Here is a 16,947-nt window from a genome sequence, read left to right as displayed (position 1 = left end):
GCTTCATTCTTCCCCTCCCGCTACCTTCTTCTTCTTCTTTTTTTTTCTTAACATATATTGCATTATTTGGAAACAGAGCTTTTTTAAGCCAAAAGGAATTTAATCCTGGTAACTGAGGGTTTATGGAATTATTGGGAGGGTTGGTGTATTATTTTGCTAGGGCTGCCATATCAAAATAGCACAGACTGGGGAGCTTCAACAACAGTAATTTATTTTGCACAGTTGTGGAGGTAAGAAGTCTGAGATCAAGGGGATGCATGGGGAGTTTTCTCTGAGGCCGCTCTCCTTGGCTTGTAGATGGCTGCCTTCTCCCTGTGTCTTCACATGGTTGGCCTTTGGTCTGCGTATGTCTGTGTTCTAATCTCCTCCTCTTTTTTTTTTTTTTTTTTAAGATTTTATTTATTTATTTGACAGAGAGACAGGGAGAGAGGGAACACAAGCAGGGGGAGTGGGAGAGGGAGAAGCAGGCCTCCTGCGGAGCCGGGAGCCTGCTGCGGGGCTCGATCCCAGGACCCTGGGATCATGACCTGAGCCGAAGGCAGACGCTTAATGACTGAGCCACCCAGGCACCCCCTAATCTCCTCTTCTTATAAGGACCCCAGTTGTACCGGATTAAGGACCACTCTAATGACCTCATTTTACTTTAATCACCTCTTTAAAGACCCTATCTCTAAATATACCTCACATTCTGAGGTACTGAGGGTTAGGACTTCAACATAGGAATTTTGAGGGGACACAGTTCAAGTCATAACAGCGGGGAAGCAGGCTTTAGGCTGGGACCCAGGAATGACTTCCACCCTAAGGGTGCAGCTTTTGTCACAGCAGCTCCAGGAATGTCTGTTCTGAGCTGGAGTCTGGGATCAGCAGCCACGAAGTTGGTTCTAGAGCTAAGCAGCCTGAGCTCTAGCCATTGCTATATTCCAGCTACAAGGAGGAGGAGGGGCAGAAGATACTGCTCCACGCGATCATGATACTTCCTAGAAGTCAGGCAGTACTTCTGCTCACATCCCATTGGCCAGAACTTAGCCACATGGCTCATCTAGCAGCAAGGGAGGCTGGGAAATGTAGTCTTTATTTCTGGTGGCCATGTACACAGCTGAAAATCTGGGGCTGTATGACGAAGGAAAAAGCAGGGTAGGGAATCAGTTTTAGCAGTCAACAGCAGCTGCTGCTGCATGTCCCTAAACAGAGGTTCATTTATTTCTGGTAAATGACTTTGTACAATCCCAAAACGTGCAGTTTCTGTGTTCTTACCGCCAAGTGTTTTCTCAGTGGCCAGAAATACCAGTTTCTGAGGGGCTTGTGTTGTAGATGGTAATACAAAGAAGAGAAAAAGACAGGTCAGGTGTCCCAAGTGTGCATTTAATCTCAGTGTAAATATTTTTGTGAAGTTCAGTCACCCTCATCTTCTGGAGAAATAGGTTCTTAATCTAGCTGTTTGCTTTCTTCCCTCAGCCCCTCGTCCAGTTTCTGACTTTAGAGTGACGAATGTCAGCACAAGGGCAATTGGCTTAGCTTGGAGGAGCAATGACTCAGATTTCTTTAAGATACTTACCAGAAAGAATGAAAGTAGAGAATCTCAGGAGAACACGACCAGCGACCAAAGTATTGTCATTGGTGGCTTATCCCCCGGAACCATGTATGTTTTTGAAATATTTCCAAGAGGACCAAATGGGACTGAAGGGGATCCCCAGACAGTTCGCAATAGCACTGGTAAGCAAATAGGCTGTGTTTTCTGTTAAACTGTTTCTTAAAGGAAATCAGTGTAATTTCTAATGTCAAGTTTTTCAAATATTGCTTTTCTTTTTATCTAAGAAAAATCTTAAAAAAATTTATCACGATAGTAATGCATATTCATTATATAAAATACACAGACAAGCAAAAAGAAGAAAATCACATAGTAAACCTATCAACCAGAAATAATCACTGACAACTTTTGGTGTGTTTTTGGTGTATGAAATAATCATTGATAACTTTTATGATTTTATAATTTTAAGATAATATCAGTGTGTGTGTACATATATTTGTATTTTTTTTCTTTTATGAATATTGAAGTCATCCTATTCACGTGGTTTTATAATCTGCTTTTTTCTACCTAGCGGCTTCTTACGGATATTTTTCCCTTTCAGTATAAATATTTCTACAGGATAATTTTAATACCTGCCTGGCATTCCATTGTCTAAATCAAGGGTCAACAGATAATAGTGACCTATGGGCCAAATCTGGCCCACTGCCTGTTTTTATAAAGTTTTATTGGAACACAATTATGCTTATATATTTACATATTGTCTGTCACTTCTTTTGTGCTAAAAATGAGTAGTTGCAACAGAAAATATATGCTCCATAAAGCTTAAAATATTTATTCTGTGGTCCTTAAAGAAAAACTTGGTTGACCCCTGGGATAGATCACTGTTATTCAAAGTGTGATCCAGGGACCCCTGTGAGTCCCCTAGGTTCTTTCAAGGGGTTGACAAGGTATTATTATTATCATCATAATGCTGCTAAAATGATACTTGGCTTTTTCACCTTTATTCTCTCATGATGAGTGTATAATGGAGTTTTCCAGATGCTGTATGACAAGGGATGACATCATCACTTGGATGACTAATGGAATGTATACTTGTGTATTCTTATGTTTTAAAAATTTCCTCATTTTTTATTTCTAATACAGTAAATACAAATATAGCCTACATAAATAAAAATTCTCTTTTAAGAAGGTAAAGGGGTCCTGAGATTCAAAAGTTTAAGAATCACTGATCTGGATGTATTGTAACTTACTTAACTACTCTACTCCTCTTTTATTGGACAAATAGATTATTTACAATCTTTCATAAACAACATTGTTCTTTAAGGTTAAATGATATTGATGAAAGTATCTCATGAAAACAACTTAATGTTCATTACTGTTGTTTTTAAAATCTGAAATAAATATTTTTGGGAAAGTTTGGAAAACATACACTATTCTTGTCACTCCACGTGTCCTTCAGCACAAACATTGGCGTATTGCTTTGAAGAAGCAGCGCACTAGGAAAAATAAGGAAGAGGCTGCAGAATATGCTAAACTTTTGGCCAAGAGAATGAAGGAGGCCAAAGAAGAACACCAGGAACAGATTGCTAAGAGACGGAGGCTGTCCTGTCTGAGAGCTTCTACCTCTAAGTCTGAGTCCAGTCAAAAATGAGATTTTCTGAGTGACAAATAAATAAGATCAGACATAAAAAAAAAAAAAAAGAATGAAATTCTGGTACCTGCTACAATGTGGACGGACCTCCAAAACATTAGGCTACATGAAAGAAGCCAGACACAGAGGACAAATATTGTATGTTTCCATTTGCAAGAGGTTCTTGGAATAGTCAAGTTCACAGAGACTAAAGTAAAATAGGAGTTACCAGGAGGGAGGATTTGCTGTTTCACGGGAACAGAGTGTATGTTGGTGGTGATGGAATGTTTTGGGTATAGATGGTGGTGCTGGTTACACAACATTGTGAATGTGTTTAATGCCACCGAGTTGTACATTTACAAATGGTTAAAATGATAAATATCATATGTATTTTACCACCATCAAAAGGAAGGGAATCAAGAATAACGCCTCTCTTCTAACGCAGCTGCATTCTTTTCACATTTGTGTCCAGTCATAGGTTTTGTTTATATCATTGTAATTATTATACAAATCATTGTATTTGAACTTTTTTTTTTTATGGTCTTCATGTTTTTAGTGGCTCCAGAATGTTTCATTAGGTAGCCAGATCACAGTTTACAAAGCCCTTCTCTTTTTGTGGAATATTTAGATTATTTGTAGGTTCTTTTACCTTTATAGATAATGGCTTTCTTTTATGGCCTTTGTGGAATCCCTTTGACATCAGGAATTTGGTGGTAGGGAAAGAAGCCTCTCAAAGCTGCCTCCCTTTAAGGAGAACACACTTTAAGAAAAAAAAAATTTTGGAAGAGAGTATATGCTTGTGGTACAAAATAATGATAAAAAAAAACCCCACAAAATGTTTTACAGTGAAAATATTTCCCTCTTTTGTCCCCTCAGCCACTCAATTTCTCTCATTAGAGATGACCGTGGTTCCCAGGTGAAGAGAGAAGTGTTTTGAAAGCAAGGGCGGAAAAGACGCCCTGCTTATGTCATTATTTCTGGGCCACGATCTGTGCATTCATATTACATCTGGTTCAGTGTGTAGAGGCGAGGTGGGCAGATCAGGGTCCCCACAGTACTTCTGAGGGAGATTTCTCTTCTGAGCCCAGCTCTGAGGGTGGACCATGTGTGTGTGTTTTCCCTTCACCCCGGCCTCAAATTCTCCCTACCTAGTGAATGTCAACTCTTCAGTATGCCTGACTATGTTATAGAAAGATGTTTTCTTTTGAGGAAGTGATTAAAAAATAAAAATCTAGTTATCGAGATACAGGATACATCCTGAAAAACACACACAGCCTAAGTGTGTGGCTTGATGAATTTTCACAAATTGAACCCATCTGGTCATCAGGAATCAGATGAGGAATCTGAACATGATTTCCACTCCAGAAGACCCCCGAAGGGGGCGTTTTTAGGGCAAAAGCAAAAGACCAGAGAACTGACAGGATGAATTGGTACATTCATCTGTGTTATGGAAGAGCCAAAATCCTGGAAAGAAATGAGTGTGTGTGTTTCTCACTGGTTTTGGAGTTTACATTTTGTGAACTCATTTGAGACTTTAATGGCAAAAGAACAGTTGTCTTGACACTTCGAAATCAAGCTGGGCATTATGATGGTCCTTGACAGGCTTCCTTTTCTCCTCCTTTCTTCCAACCAGACCTCAGTGCCGTCTTTGACATCCGCGTGCTCCAAGTCACCACGACTGAAATGGAGTTGGAGTGGAAGAATACGGACAGTGCTTCTGACTATACCTACTGCCTGCATGTGTGGTCCAGGAATGGCTTTAACAAGACAAACAGCTCTCACAAAGCCATCACTCTCAAAGACTTGGTTCCAGGCACGTTATACAACATCACAGTCTTTCCAGAAGTGAACCGCGTCGTGGGCAAGTCTGGCTTCACTGCACAGTACACACGTAAGTTTCTCAGGATGCCCTGCCAAGGGTTGTTCTCTCTGACCCTGTCCTGGAGGGTGGGAAGTAAGCGTTGGTTAAACATTGGGGAAACCACTGTATTTCTGGGCTCCCGGTAGAGTAGGAAGCTGCTTAAGTGGAAAACATTGGAAAACAGCAAAGGTCCTGCTGTTCTTGGCATTAGTGCTGAGCCCTGTGAACCTGGAATTGTCTTTATTTTTTATTTTTATTTTTATTTTTTTGAAGATTTTATTTATTTATTTGAGAGAGAGAATGAGATAGAGAGAGAGAGCATGAGAGGGGGGAGGGTCAGAGAGAGAGGCAGACTCCCTGATGAGCAGGGAGCCCGACGTGGGACTCGATCCCGGGACTCCAGGATCATGACCTGAGCCGAAGGCAGTTGCTTAACCAACTGAGCCACCCAGGCGCCCTGGAATTGTCTTTAGAAGCAGAAAGTGATCCGATAAGCATGGACGACGTAACTGTTCCATTCATTCCTTGGGAATACAGACAAGAGGAGGGTCACCTTGTCATGTTGACGTTAGATGATATTGCCCAAGTGAGGAGCTTTGCATGCAGCAGTAAGCATGTCTTGCTAATGTTTGATCTAACTACATGGTAGACATGGTAGTTTGTGTTATCTTTTTAGTATATTTTTCTCTTTCATTAATCAGATTTCCAAAACAGATAGGAAATTATATCTGGAAAATATATTTCAGATAAGCTTAAAAGTATTAAAACATTTTTTTTGAGACTTAATCTGTATAATTATTTTCTGAAGGTCTTTTTGGGAAGCCTTCTATCGTTTGAGTCAGCAAATGTAACTTTTATTTATTCTGTCCCAAAGGGGCCAGGCTATTTTTAGAGGCAGTAAATAAAATAGTCCTGGAATTGAAGGCTAATCCATGCTTTCTTTTTTTTTTTTTTAATGAAGGGCCCAGCAATGTGTCCGATATTGAAATACATACCAACACCACAGCAGCATCCTTAACTTGGCACAACTCTGATGAAGCTTCTGATGCGTACATCTACCACCTTCTTATTGAGAAGGATGGAAATTCCAGCAGGGCAACACAGCTTGTCACAGACATGGGTGTCACCAATGCCACAGCCACTGAGTTGACACCTGGCTCGGCATACACAGTGGAGATCTTCACCCAAGTGGGGAACGCCACCTGGTCCCGGGCTCCTAGCTGGCAGTCATTCTGTACAGGTGAGTAGCCCCAGGTGCCACTTGGACTCTTTCCTGGGTGGTGCTGACCTTGCAGGTAGGTCCTCCACAGACTTTATTAAGTTTCTCGTAGTATGCAGTACACTGATCTCTTTGAGACATCCTATTAGCTTATTAGTGCTGTCTTATCATTTATTCATTCAACAAGCATTTACTGAGCAGTTGCTATATGCCGGGCGCTGTTAAGTGACACCTGTAAGTCCCAGCCTTCCTGGAATTTTTATTGTGGTGGGGAAGACAGATAATAAACAAGATAAATAAGTAAGCTATTAGAGGACGATTACTGCTAGGGGGAGGGAAAAGAACAAGGAAGGGGGCGATGAGATGTTTGTCTAGGGTGCGCCAGTGAAAAGGTAACTGTTCAGTGAAGACCTGAAGGAAGTGAAGGAGCCAGCCATATGGCTATCAGGGCATAGAGCATTATAGGTAGAGAAACAGCCAGTGCAAAGGCCCTGAGGCTGGAGTATGCCTGCTTTGTTGAAGGAAGAGCAGGAGGCCAGGATGGCAGGGGTGGACCAATGGGAGCAAGGGGGCGACGGATGGGTAGATGGCGAGACCCAAGAAGTAATGGGCCAGGAAATGGATGCCATGCAGGCTTGTAGTTCATAGTTTGGCTTCCCCACTGAAGAAGATTGAAAGGATATTGTTAAAATGGATGCTCAGCCTTTTCACCTGTCTTGATCCTTATCTCTCAGTGCAAATAGTGCTACAAAGAGAGGGGCAGCCTTGTGTTTAACTGAGGGAGCTTTCAGAGAGGACCCCAGGGACTGTTTTACAGATGCTTCTGAGTCCTTCGGCTCACAGATCTGGTTGGGGCACCTTTGTCACCTTGGTGGGTGTGCACCATCTTATTCTCTACCCTCTTTGTACCTATATCTTCTCTTCCTTTGACCAAGCTACTTAAGTGTGTTCAGGCTGATTTGGAAGTAGAGGGTTCCCATTGGATCAGCCTCCCTGGTAGTATAGGAGCTGGGACCTTGATGACCTGTGACCTCTCACGTGGAGCAGCTAGAGAAATCCTGGCGGCTCTGGGTCACCTCTGCTAACGTGGGCTCCATCCACCTGGTCTGGACACTGATCTTTGGGGTTTGGGTGGCTTCCGTTGCTGATATTTATCTTATCTATAATTATTGCTGCCTATAACAAGAGAAATATGTATGAGCATTTATGACTGGGGGTGGCTGGAAGAGGAGCTGTGGGGGTAGGTGTGCATTGGGCAGATTACTTTTCCAGGCGTCAGGTGGAGAATGTGGTACGTGCACCAAGTGATTTGTTAGTGCTTTTTCTGCTGTAAAATACTGCAGCACTGAAGTAGTGATAATACTCTCGCCTAGTACATTAGTCCACAACCCCAGGATCATGACCTGAGCCAACATCAAGAGTCGGAAGCTTGACCGACTGACCAGCCAGGCACTCCTAACACCCTGTTTTAAAGATGAAGAAACTGACCCCATTTACCATTGATTATTCAGCATGTTGTGTGTCTATAAAATACCCTGGACTTGGACTTAGAAAACCTGGGGTCCAGTTTTGCCTCTGTTGCTTACCAGCCATGTCATCTTTAGCGACTTAACGTAACCCCTCGAAGCCTCAGCTGATTCGTTGGCGGAGTGGGACAGCATTAATCCTACCTCTTCCAGAGGGATTGTCAGGAGGGCCCCAAGATGAGACGACGTGGGTGAAGTAGTTGCTGCTCCATACCGTTACATCACAGTGAGCTCTCACGGAGCCCTGTTCTCTTCCAGCGTGGTGACTGACGGCCACTGTTTCATATAATCCCCGTACAGTCCTGCAGCTGAGGCTTAGTTGGGGGACTGAGCCAAGGTCACACAGTTCAGTAATGCCTGATTCAAGGTCAGCCTCTGCCTCTTCTGCCGTACCTCATGGCTCTCTCCTCATTACAGATGAGCCAGGATTCTGCTGCTCGCTAAGAGCCAGTGTTTGCAAAGGCACAAGGCCCAGACTGTCATGATGAGCTGTGCTTGCTTTGCAGATCCTTTACCAGTAGCCTCCTTCCACTGCGAAGTTGTCCCCAAAGAGCCAACCTTGATTCTCAAGTGGGCCTGCCCTCCCGGCATCAACATGGGCTTCCAGCTGGAGATCAGCAGAGGAGCTTGGAAAAATGTGACAGACCTGGAGAGCTGCTCCTCAGAGAACGGCACTGAGTACAGGACGGAAGTCACATATTTGAACTTTTCTACCTCCTACAACATCAGCATCGCTGCCTCTTCCTGTGACAAGATGGCGTCTCCCGCCCAAAACACCTGCCTCACTGGCATCACAGGTAGGCTTTGTGGTGGTGGCGGTGGGGGGGGGTCGCAGGTGGCACTGGGGTCACCCCTGGAGAATGCTGACCCAGTGGATCTGCAAGTGTGGCCTAGAAATCTGTATTTCTTTTTAAATTTCTGCTAAAAATACGTGTCTAGTCTTAAAAAGCAGAGTAAGAGGGACTCTTTTTTAGTATTCCAAAAGTTTCCTTTATTTTACAGAATAATCCATTGCCACGTTTTCTTTTAAGTGGTAAGTTCCCTTATTGCATTAAAAAAAGCATTTTCATAGAAATATTCAGATACAGAAGTAGAAGAAAGCATAAAGAAACCCACATATCCGTCATCACCCAGTTGGACATTCGTCAGAGTTTAACCAATCTTCTTTGATTTAGATCCCCTCCTCCCTGATTGGATTACTTTGAGACCAGTCCTGGTCATTCTGTACTTTTATTTATAAATATTTCAAGAAGTATTCCTCCTGGATAGAGGCTCCTTTCCCCTTTCTTTCAGACAGAACCACATTGCTATTACCATCACACTTAAAAAGTGAACAGTACTTTTATTCACCATGATCACCTATCCAGTCAAGATTCATTTTCCCTAGAGTCCATATTGACAAGCTCCCCAGCTATTTTGAGGAACGGGGGTCACTTCCTGCCCAGGGGATCCCACTAGTCAAACTTTTCATGCTCATTGTCCTTATTTTTTGTACTTGGAAAAATGTTGCTTCTTACAGCTTTGCTTCATTTTTATCTGTCTTTTCCTTGCCATGTCTTTGCCTACATTACATCTTAGATCAACGTAGTGGGTTGGTTTTGCTTTGTGCTTTTTGACCCCTGGGTATGTTTCCTTTAGGGTATCAGAATGTTTCTGGAAATTTTCCAGAGAATCTGTGGTTGTAATAGTAAGAGAAGAAGGTCTCTTACTACAGGGACACTGACTTGAAAAGTGGTTGCGGGGTTCTGTGGACAGAGCCTTGGATTTAGACAGGCAGACCTGGGTTTGATTCTAAGTTCTGCCTTTTACCAGCTATGTGATCTCAGAAAAGCTACCTAATCTCTATGAGTCTTGTTTTTATTAGTTACAAAAAGGGGAAATAATACTAGCTTTCAGACTGCCTTCGGCTCAGGTCATGATCCTGGAGTCATAGGATCGAGTCCCGCATTGGGCTCCCTGCTCGGCAGGGAATCTGCTTCTCCCTCTGACCCTCCCCTCTCTCATGTGCTCTCTCTCATTATCTCTCTCTCAAATAAATAAATAAAATCTTTAAAAAAAAAATAATACTAGCTTTCAGGACTGTTATACAAATTAGGTGAGGTAATGTGGTATGGAAGACACACTTGAGAGCGGCCATGTAAGGGTGCTGGGGTTGTGCACCATGCAGTTCCAGGGGACCCCATTCATAGGGACTGCAGTGTGCATGGGGCTGCTTGGAGTTGTATAGTACACAACTGTATCAGATGGCCTGGGTGACACTCCTTTGGGCTTCTGCAGCACTTTAGAACATAATAGAAATAATGAACCTTTTTTGTAGTTCTGTTTTATAATGTCATCTCTTCAGCCACTGAGGATCGTAAGCCATGTCTGAAGTGGTATTTCTGGGGCTACACACAGTGTCTAGGGAAGAAAGGGAACTTGTCAGAAATAGTTGTTTCTGAAGCTGAACAGTGTGGTTGGTTTGGATAATGACCACTTCTTTAGTCTAGTAATTCTGTTTTTAATCTGACGCTCTCCCTTTCCTCAGATGAATTTTTGTTTAAGATTTATTTATTTGTTTGAGAGAGAGAGAGAGCGGGGGTGGGGTAGGCATGGGAAGAGGGGCAGAGGGAGAGAATCTTCAAGCAGACTCTGGGCTGAGCATGGAGCCTGATGGCGGGGCTCGATCTCACGACCCATGAGATCATGACCTGAACCGAAACCAAGAGTTGATCGCTCAACCATCTGAGCTACGTAGGTTTCCCCCTTCCCACAGATGAATTTTTATATACAAATTTAACGTATCTTTTATTTACTGTAAAAGTGGAGCTGTATTTTCTCTGGGAGGTATGGGATGGGTAAATCTTGGAGAAATGGAGTGATGGTTTTTTAGCCATCATTTGTTAGTTGCTCACTCTGCCCCGGGGTAAGGGACACTGGTGAGTAAGGCAGACAGGGTCCCTGGAGCATAGGATTCAGATAAGCAGAGAGGGAAAGGATTTCCAGCCCTGCAGGTAGATGAGCTAGCATGCTACTGACGATCTAGTCCCCTCTGGGCAGCTAGAAGGCAAAGAGCTGAGGGGAATCCTGGGAGCCTGGGTTAAGAAGCCTGGCTAGGCGGTTGACAGTTAGAAATGGGGATAGCGCCCCCAAGTGGTCACTGCTCTCAGTTACTTGAGAGGTTGCCCAAAGCTGTGCCGTCCAGTAGAAAATAATTTCCTAAGAGCCGCATTAAAAAAAAAAGTAAAAAAGAGGCACCTGGGTGGCTCAGTGGGTTAAGTGTCTGCCTTTGGCTCAGGTCGTGATCCCAGGGTCCTGGGATGGAGCTTGGCGTCAGGCTCCCTTGCTCAGCGGGGAGTCCGCCTCTCCCTCTGCCTTTGCCCCTCCCCTGCCCACCCGAGCGCGCTCACTCTCTCTGCCCTCTCTCTTTCTCAAATAAATAAAATCTTTACGAAAATTAAAAAATAAAAAAAGTAAAAAGGAAGAGCCAACGTTGATTTAAATCACATTTTATTTAACTCAGTATATTAAAAGGATCATTTCAACATGTACTCTACATGAAGTCAATTATTGATGAGTTATTTTACATTCTTTTCTCATGCTAAGTCTTTGACATCCAGTCTGTGTCTTATATGTCCAACACGCCCGAATTTGGGCTGGTCATGTTTTATGAGCTCACAGCTCCGTGTGGCTGGTGGCTGCCGTGCTGGGCGGTGCAAATGTGAGAGCCACACTGTGGTGTTTTCGTTCAGTTTTCTCAGTCTCCCTGAATCTTGACCACAAGATTCTAACTGTATGTGGGAGACAAATTTAGGTAGAGAGAGAGAGAGAGAGAGTGTGTGTGTGTGTGTGTGGGTGTGTGTGTGGAGAAGGATCATCTTTTTTTTTTTTTTTAAAGATTTTATTTATTTATTTTACAGAGAGAGACACAGTGAGAGAGGGAACACAAGCAGGGGGAGTGGGAGAGGGAGAAGCAGACTTCCCGCGGAGCAGGAAGCCCGATGTGGGGCTTAATCCCAGGACCTTGGGATCATGACCTGAGCTGAAGGCAGTCGCTTAACGACTGAGCCACCCAGGCGCCCCGAGAAGGATCATCTTTAATTCAGCATTTTCTTCCTTTTGTATTAATTCGGAGGCTGACCTCAGAAGCTCAGTTCAGAAAGCGGAGGCACGTCGTCATGGAGGTTGTGCATGGAATGTTCCTGCGTGGGCTTTTCTGGTTTCTGGGAAGAGGGTTGGTCGGGTTTTTCTAGGTGGCGTTTTTAACCAACTCCAGCAAAATAAATGAGGACTTTAGTTTGAAGAATGTGGACCAGGAACACAGCCAGGCCTCAGGAGAAAGTGCATCCTCTCTATGTCAGCTTTGCTTTTCTCCAGGTCTCTGTGTTCCATCATTGTCCTCAGCCAACCATGCTGTCTGGTGCCACATCCACGCAGTGGGCAAGTGGCTGCAGATGGCTCCCCGCTTAGAGTTCCAGCCGCATAGGCTCTCTCTCGCTCTCTGTCTATCCCAGTTCTCTAGGTCAGAGGGGCTGGGGGAAGATAGGAAAGGCAGGTTGTGTTCAAACAACAAGGCTCTGGGAGCCTGCCGGGGCGTGTGGCTGGGCACGCCGAAGGTGCCATTATGAGCTGGGGGATCTGCTGTCTCTGCCCCCCACTTCCTTCCCTGTCCCTTGCTCTGAATGTGCTCTGCGTGAGCCCCCCACACCGCTCCCAGAGCAAGGGCAGAGCTTGAGGGCACTGCAGCAAACTTCTCCTTAATAATTTTGTTCCCCCTTTGGTTTTAAACGGTGGGTAATCATGTTTCGTTTTTTTTTTAAATATTTTTTATTTATTTATTTATTTGACAGAGAGATAGAGAGAAAGCACAAGCAGGCAGAGAGGCAGGCAGAGGGAGAGGGAGAAGCAGACTCCCCACCGAGCAGGGAGCCCAACGTGGGGCTCGATCCCAGGACCCTGGGATCACGACCTGAGCCGAAGGCAGACGCTTAACCGACTGAGCCACCCAGGCGCCCCAATCATGTTTCGTTTTGTTCTGTTTCAGACCCCCCTTCTCCAGATGGATCCCCGAATATCACGTCCATCAGTCACAATTCAGTAAAGGTTGAGTTCAGTGGGTTTGAAGCCAGCCACGGACCCCTCAAAGCCTATGCGCTCATTCTCACCACTGGGAACGGTAAGGAGGGGTCAGTTATGGGTTGAACAGCCCATGAGCCATGCCGTGACCGGGGGCCATTCCTGTGCCCACTGAGGCACATTGGAGATACAAATACATGTCTGTTTTTACACTGTCACCCACGCTTTGGCACTCAGAAGGGGGTGGGTGAGCTATTTGCCCGATGATCTAGGTCAGGGTTGACAGCCTTTCTGTAAAGGGCTGGATAGCAAATAGTTTAAGCCTTGCAGGCCGTGCAGTCTCTCTCACAGCCACCTGACTCTGGCTCTGTGGGTTGAGAGTAGCCGCAGGGGATGCGTGAAGAATGAGTGTGGTTGTTCCAAAAAAATACTATTTATCAGAATGGGCAACCGACTGGATTTGGCCTGTAGGTTCATACCTTGCTGACCTCTGACCTAGGTTTTTCTTCTCTTTTATAGCACAGAGTCTTTTAGGTGACAGAATGTTAGTCTTAACCAACTCTCTCTCTCTCTGTCTCTCGCACGTGCACACACATCACACTCAAAGGGTAGCTTTCTCTTGAAGGAAAACAGAAAGTGATTTCTGCGTTTGTGGTGGGAACTTGCAAAAATCTTCGTTGCAGCTGAGAGAGGAGGTGGCTCACATGCCCCTTTTCCCGGACAGGACTCCATTACATTCTTCGGTGGGAAGAAGGGCATGATTCGAGGGTGTCATTGTTAGCTGCATGTGGGTGCTTTGCACAAGGCTGGGTTTTCAGGGCCAAGTTTTGTTGTTTTCGCTGATTCTTTAAATGTGAACAATGCTGTGCTGCCTCTGCCCATCCTCTCAGCCCATGGTACTGTCCTCACCTCCTCGAGGACCGAGAGGGCAAGCACCTCGTAAGGCGTGTGGGGATCCTGGAAGACGAGGAATTTGCTGGTGTCGTAAACCCATGGCAGAGTTTCAACAACTGACGCTGAGCTCTCTCAGACTCTCTGTCTTTGCATTTTGGGTCTGTTTCAAGTCATTTTGTGGCGAAGGTTCTCAGCAAAATCCAAGCTTAGATGTCGCTGAATGGAGGAGGCAATATTTCAGAGTGACCAGAGTGACCAATGCCAGCCTGTGGTGGATGAGACCGCACGTGCCAAGTCGACGGTCTGGGTTAGAAATCAACCCCACCGTGTATGCAGTGTGGCCTCGGGCCCAGGTCCTTTTAGCTCTCCGTGCCTTCATTTTCCCACCTGTAAGATGGGGGTAGTAAACCCACGTGAGAAGACGACTGTCAGTGACTATTGTTTAGTGCACGTAGAACTTGGTATAAGTAAAGGCTGACACAAGAGCGCACACGTGAGAGAGGGAAGCTCTCACCATTACTGCCCAGTGTCTTTGCCATTATTCAGACGCGTTCCGGGAAACTTATCTCTGTCGGCAATCACTTGCTTATGACTTTCTCCCTGTGTGCCTTTCTTAGCTGCTCACCCGTCTGCAGATGTTTTGAGATATACGTATGAGGATTTCAAAAAGGGGGCCTCAGACACTTACGTGACATACCTCATAACAACAGAAGAAAAGAGACGTTCTCAGGGCTTGGCTGAAGTCTTGAAATACGAAGTCGATGTTGGGAACGAGTCAACCACGCACGGTTATTACAATGGGAAGCTGGAACCCCTGGGCTCCTATCGGTAATGGCCTAGTGGTTCTTGCCCTTTGGGGCTGAGCCTCGTGAGTGCAAAGCTTTCCATGCCTGGGGTGGTGGCCACGTCTCAGCTACCTCTTTCCTTCTTGTCATCCCATAGGGCTTGTGTGGCTGGCTTCACCAACATCACCTTTAACCCTCACAATAACGGACTCATAGATGGGGCCGAGAGCTACGTGTCCTTCGGTCCCTATTCAGATGCAGTGTTCTTGCCCCAGGATCCAGGTAGGGAAAGAACAACAGTGCTGTTAACATTTCAGTGGGGGTTTTGCTTCTGGTGTCTGCATGCTTCCCTTGGCTCCCTGGGAGGGCTGGTCACTCCTCCCAGAAGTTGAGATGTCACGTGGCCATCAAGACCCACCTCAGCTTCCTGGAAGGAGGCGCCCCGCCCCCACCCCCCATGCCGGTTGCCCTTCCACTCTGCAAACACATGTAGTCCTTTTTTCTTGGTGTGGTCATTTGTGTGCCCACGTGCCAGGCACACCATTTGACTTTCAGAGCATAAAACCTTCCAACGTGAGGGTCAGAAGGAGCCACAGAAGTCATCTTGTCCAGCTCCTCTCTGAGAAACGAGGCTGTGAAGGCCCAGAGAGGGGCAGTGACTTGCGTAGACGCAGGCCTGACACTCTGGCCTCAGACTCCTTGTCAGGCACGCCTGTCCTCTGTCACACAGAATGGAGTGATTCGGGAGCCTCGGGGACCCAGGGGGGTGGTATATACCTTCAAGCCGAAGACAAAGTGATCAACTGGTTCATTAGTTTGTCCGGTTTTTATACTTGATAGTTGTTGGCTTCGGGAAAGAAGCCCCAGGAGCAAAGTTCAGGGAGTCCCCACCCCCTTGCCCAGTAAACACATGGGTTTTACGTCACTTGAGCACAGTGCTGTAGGTCCTTCTGCTCGTACGGGGCATTAGTCCCACAGAGTCAGAGGTAGCAGGAACTGTGGGGAACATTTTGTCTAGTGGTTTTTAAACAGGGGTCGCTCCAGTCCTGACACCCTCCCCGCCCCCACCCTACCTCCACAAGAGTGTTTCTGCTTGGTTTTCTATGTTATATATTGGGCTGCTGCATGCAATTTCATTTGAAGAAGGACATCAGCAGTAAGAACAACTTGAAAATCACAGACAGCCCAGTTCCCTACATTTGCAGCTGAGGAACCTGAGGGGAGGGGAGCCGAGACTTTCTCAAGACCAGCCCGTTAGAGGTGGGCTGGGGCTGGGAACCCAGCTCCCAAATGCCTAGACTAATTTTATGTCCAAAGGTATTTCACACACACACACACACACACACACACACACACACACACACACACACACATTCTGATTTGAGGACTCTGGGCTGGTTGTTTGTGAACATCTTTTTTCTTTTTAAAAACTCAATTTTATTTAAATTCAATTAACATGCAGTGTATTATTAGTTCGCGATCACCTTCTAAGTGCCTCCCATTTGGACTTTTCTCAGGTGTCATCTGCGGAGCAGTGTTCGGGTGCATCTTTGGTGCCCTGGTAATTGTGGCTGTGGGAGGCTTCATCTTCTGGAGAAAGAAAAGGTGACTGTTGTTTATGTTGATGATAGTACCCTACTTTTTTTTTTTTTTTTAAGATTTTCTTTGTTTATTTGTCAGCGAGAGAGAGCGAGCACAAGCAGGGGGAGTGGCAGAGGGAGAAGCAGGCTTCCCGCCAAGCAGGGAGCCCGATGTGGGGCTTGATCCCAGGACCCTGAGATCATGACCTGAGCTGAAGGCAGATGCTTCACCAACTGAGCCACCCAGGCCTCCCCCCGCCCCATACTCTACTTTTTAAGGGAGTTTTTTACTATGGAAAATTTCAGACATTCACACAGTTGGAAGGACTGGTGTCTTGGGCCCCCATGTCCCCCTCATCCACACTCTCTACTGACTGGCCAGTCCTACTTCTTCGCAGTCCCTGCCAGCATCAGATCGCGGCAAACACTGCGGTGTAGGCTGCTCCCTCGAAACCGTGCCTTCTGGTTCATGGGTCAGTTGTGTGGTGTTAAGAGATTTCATTTAGAGTTGGTAAGTTTGAACACACGCGCTGTCTGACTAGCAGATAGGCAGCTTCGATGTCTACAATGATCTGTGATGTGACACTGAGGGGCGTTAAATAAATATGGTGCATAAATAGTAAAAATAGCAGCATCTCTGTTTTGAGTGCTTACTGTGTGCCTGGATTTGTGTTTTCCATCAGCTCTCATATTCATGGGGCTCTAGGAGGCAGGTCTTTTTTTTTTTATTTTATGTTAATCACCATGCATTACATCATTAGTTTTTGATGTAGCGATCCATGATTCATTCTTTGCGTATAACACCCAGTGCTCCATGCAGAACATGCCCTCTTCAATACCCGTCACCAGACTAACCTATCCCCCCAGCC

General features: G+C 45.4%; 1 protein-coding gene across 1 annotated transcript in view; it reads left to right on the top strand.

Moving 5' to 3' along the window:
• The window catches only part of PTPRJ (protein tyrosine phosphatase receptor type J), a 109,759-nt gene that overhangs the window by 82,132 nt on the left and 10,680 nt on the right, over window positions 1-16,947 (top strand). The window contains exons 7-15 of the mRNA XM_081799000.1: window positions 1,456-1,713; window positions 4,792-5,049; window positions 5,981-6,259; window positions 8,271-8,561; window positions 12,788-12,919; window positions 14,331-14,541; window positions 14,656-14,780; window positions 16,016-16,103; window positions 16,385-16,589. Of these exons, the coding sequence (XP_081655126.1) occupies window positions 1,456-1,713; window positions 4,792-5,049; window positions 5,981-6,259; window positions 8,271-8,561; window positions 12,788-12,919; window positions 14,331-14,541; window positions 14,656-14,780; window positions 16,016-16,103; window positions 16,385-16,589 (1,847 nt within the window). The remainder of the gene's footprint in view (window positions 1-1,455; window positions 1,714-4,791; window positions 5,050-5,980; window positions 6,260-8,270; window positions 8,562-12,787; window positions 12,920-14,330; window positions 14,542-14,655; window positions 14,781-16,015; window positions 16,104-16,384; window positions 16,590-16,947) is intronic.

The sequence above is a fragment of the Leptonychotes weddellii genome, chromosome 11, assembly GCF_054177405.1.
Source record: "Leptonychotes weddellii isolate Sample4059 chromosome 11, ASM5417740v2, whole genome shotgun sequence".
Taxonomy (NCBI): Eukaryota; Metazoa; Chordata; class Mammalia; order Carnivora; family Phocidae; genus Leptonychotes; species Leptonychotes weddellii.
Note: the sequence above shows the minus strand (reverse complement) of the source record. Positions and strands in the feature narration are given on the sequence as shown.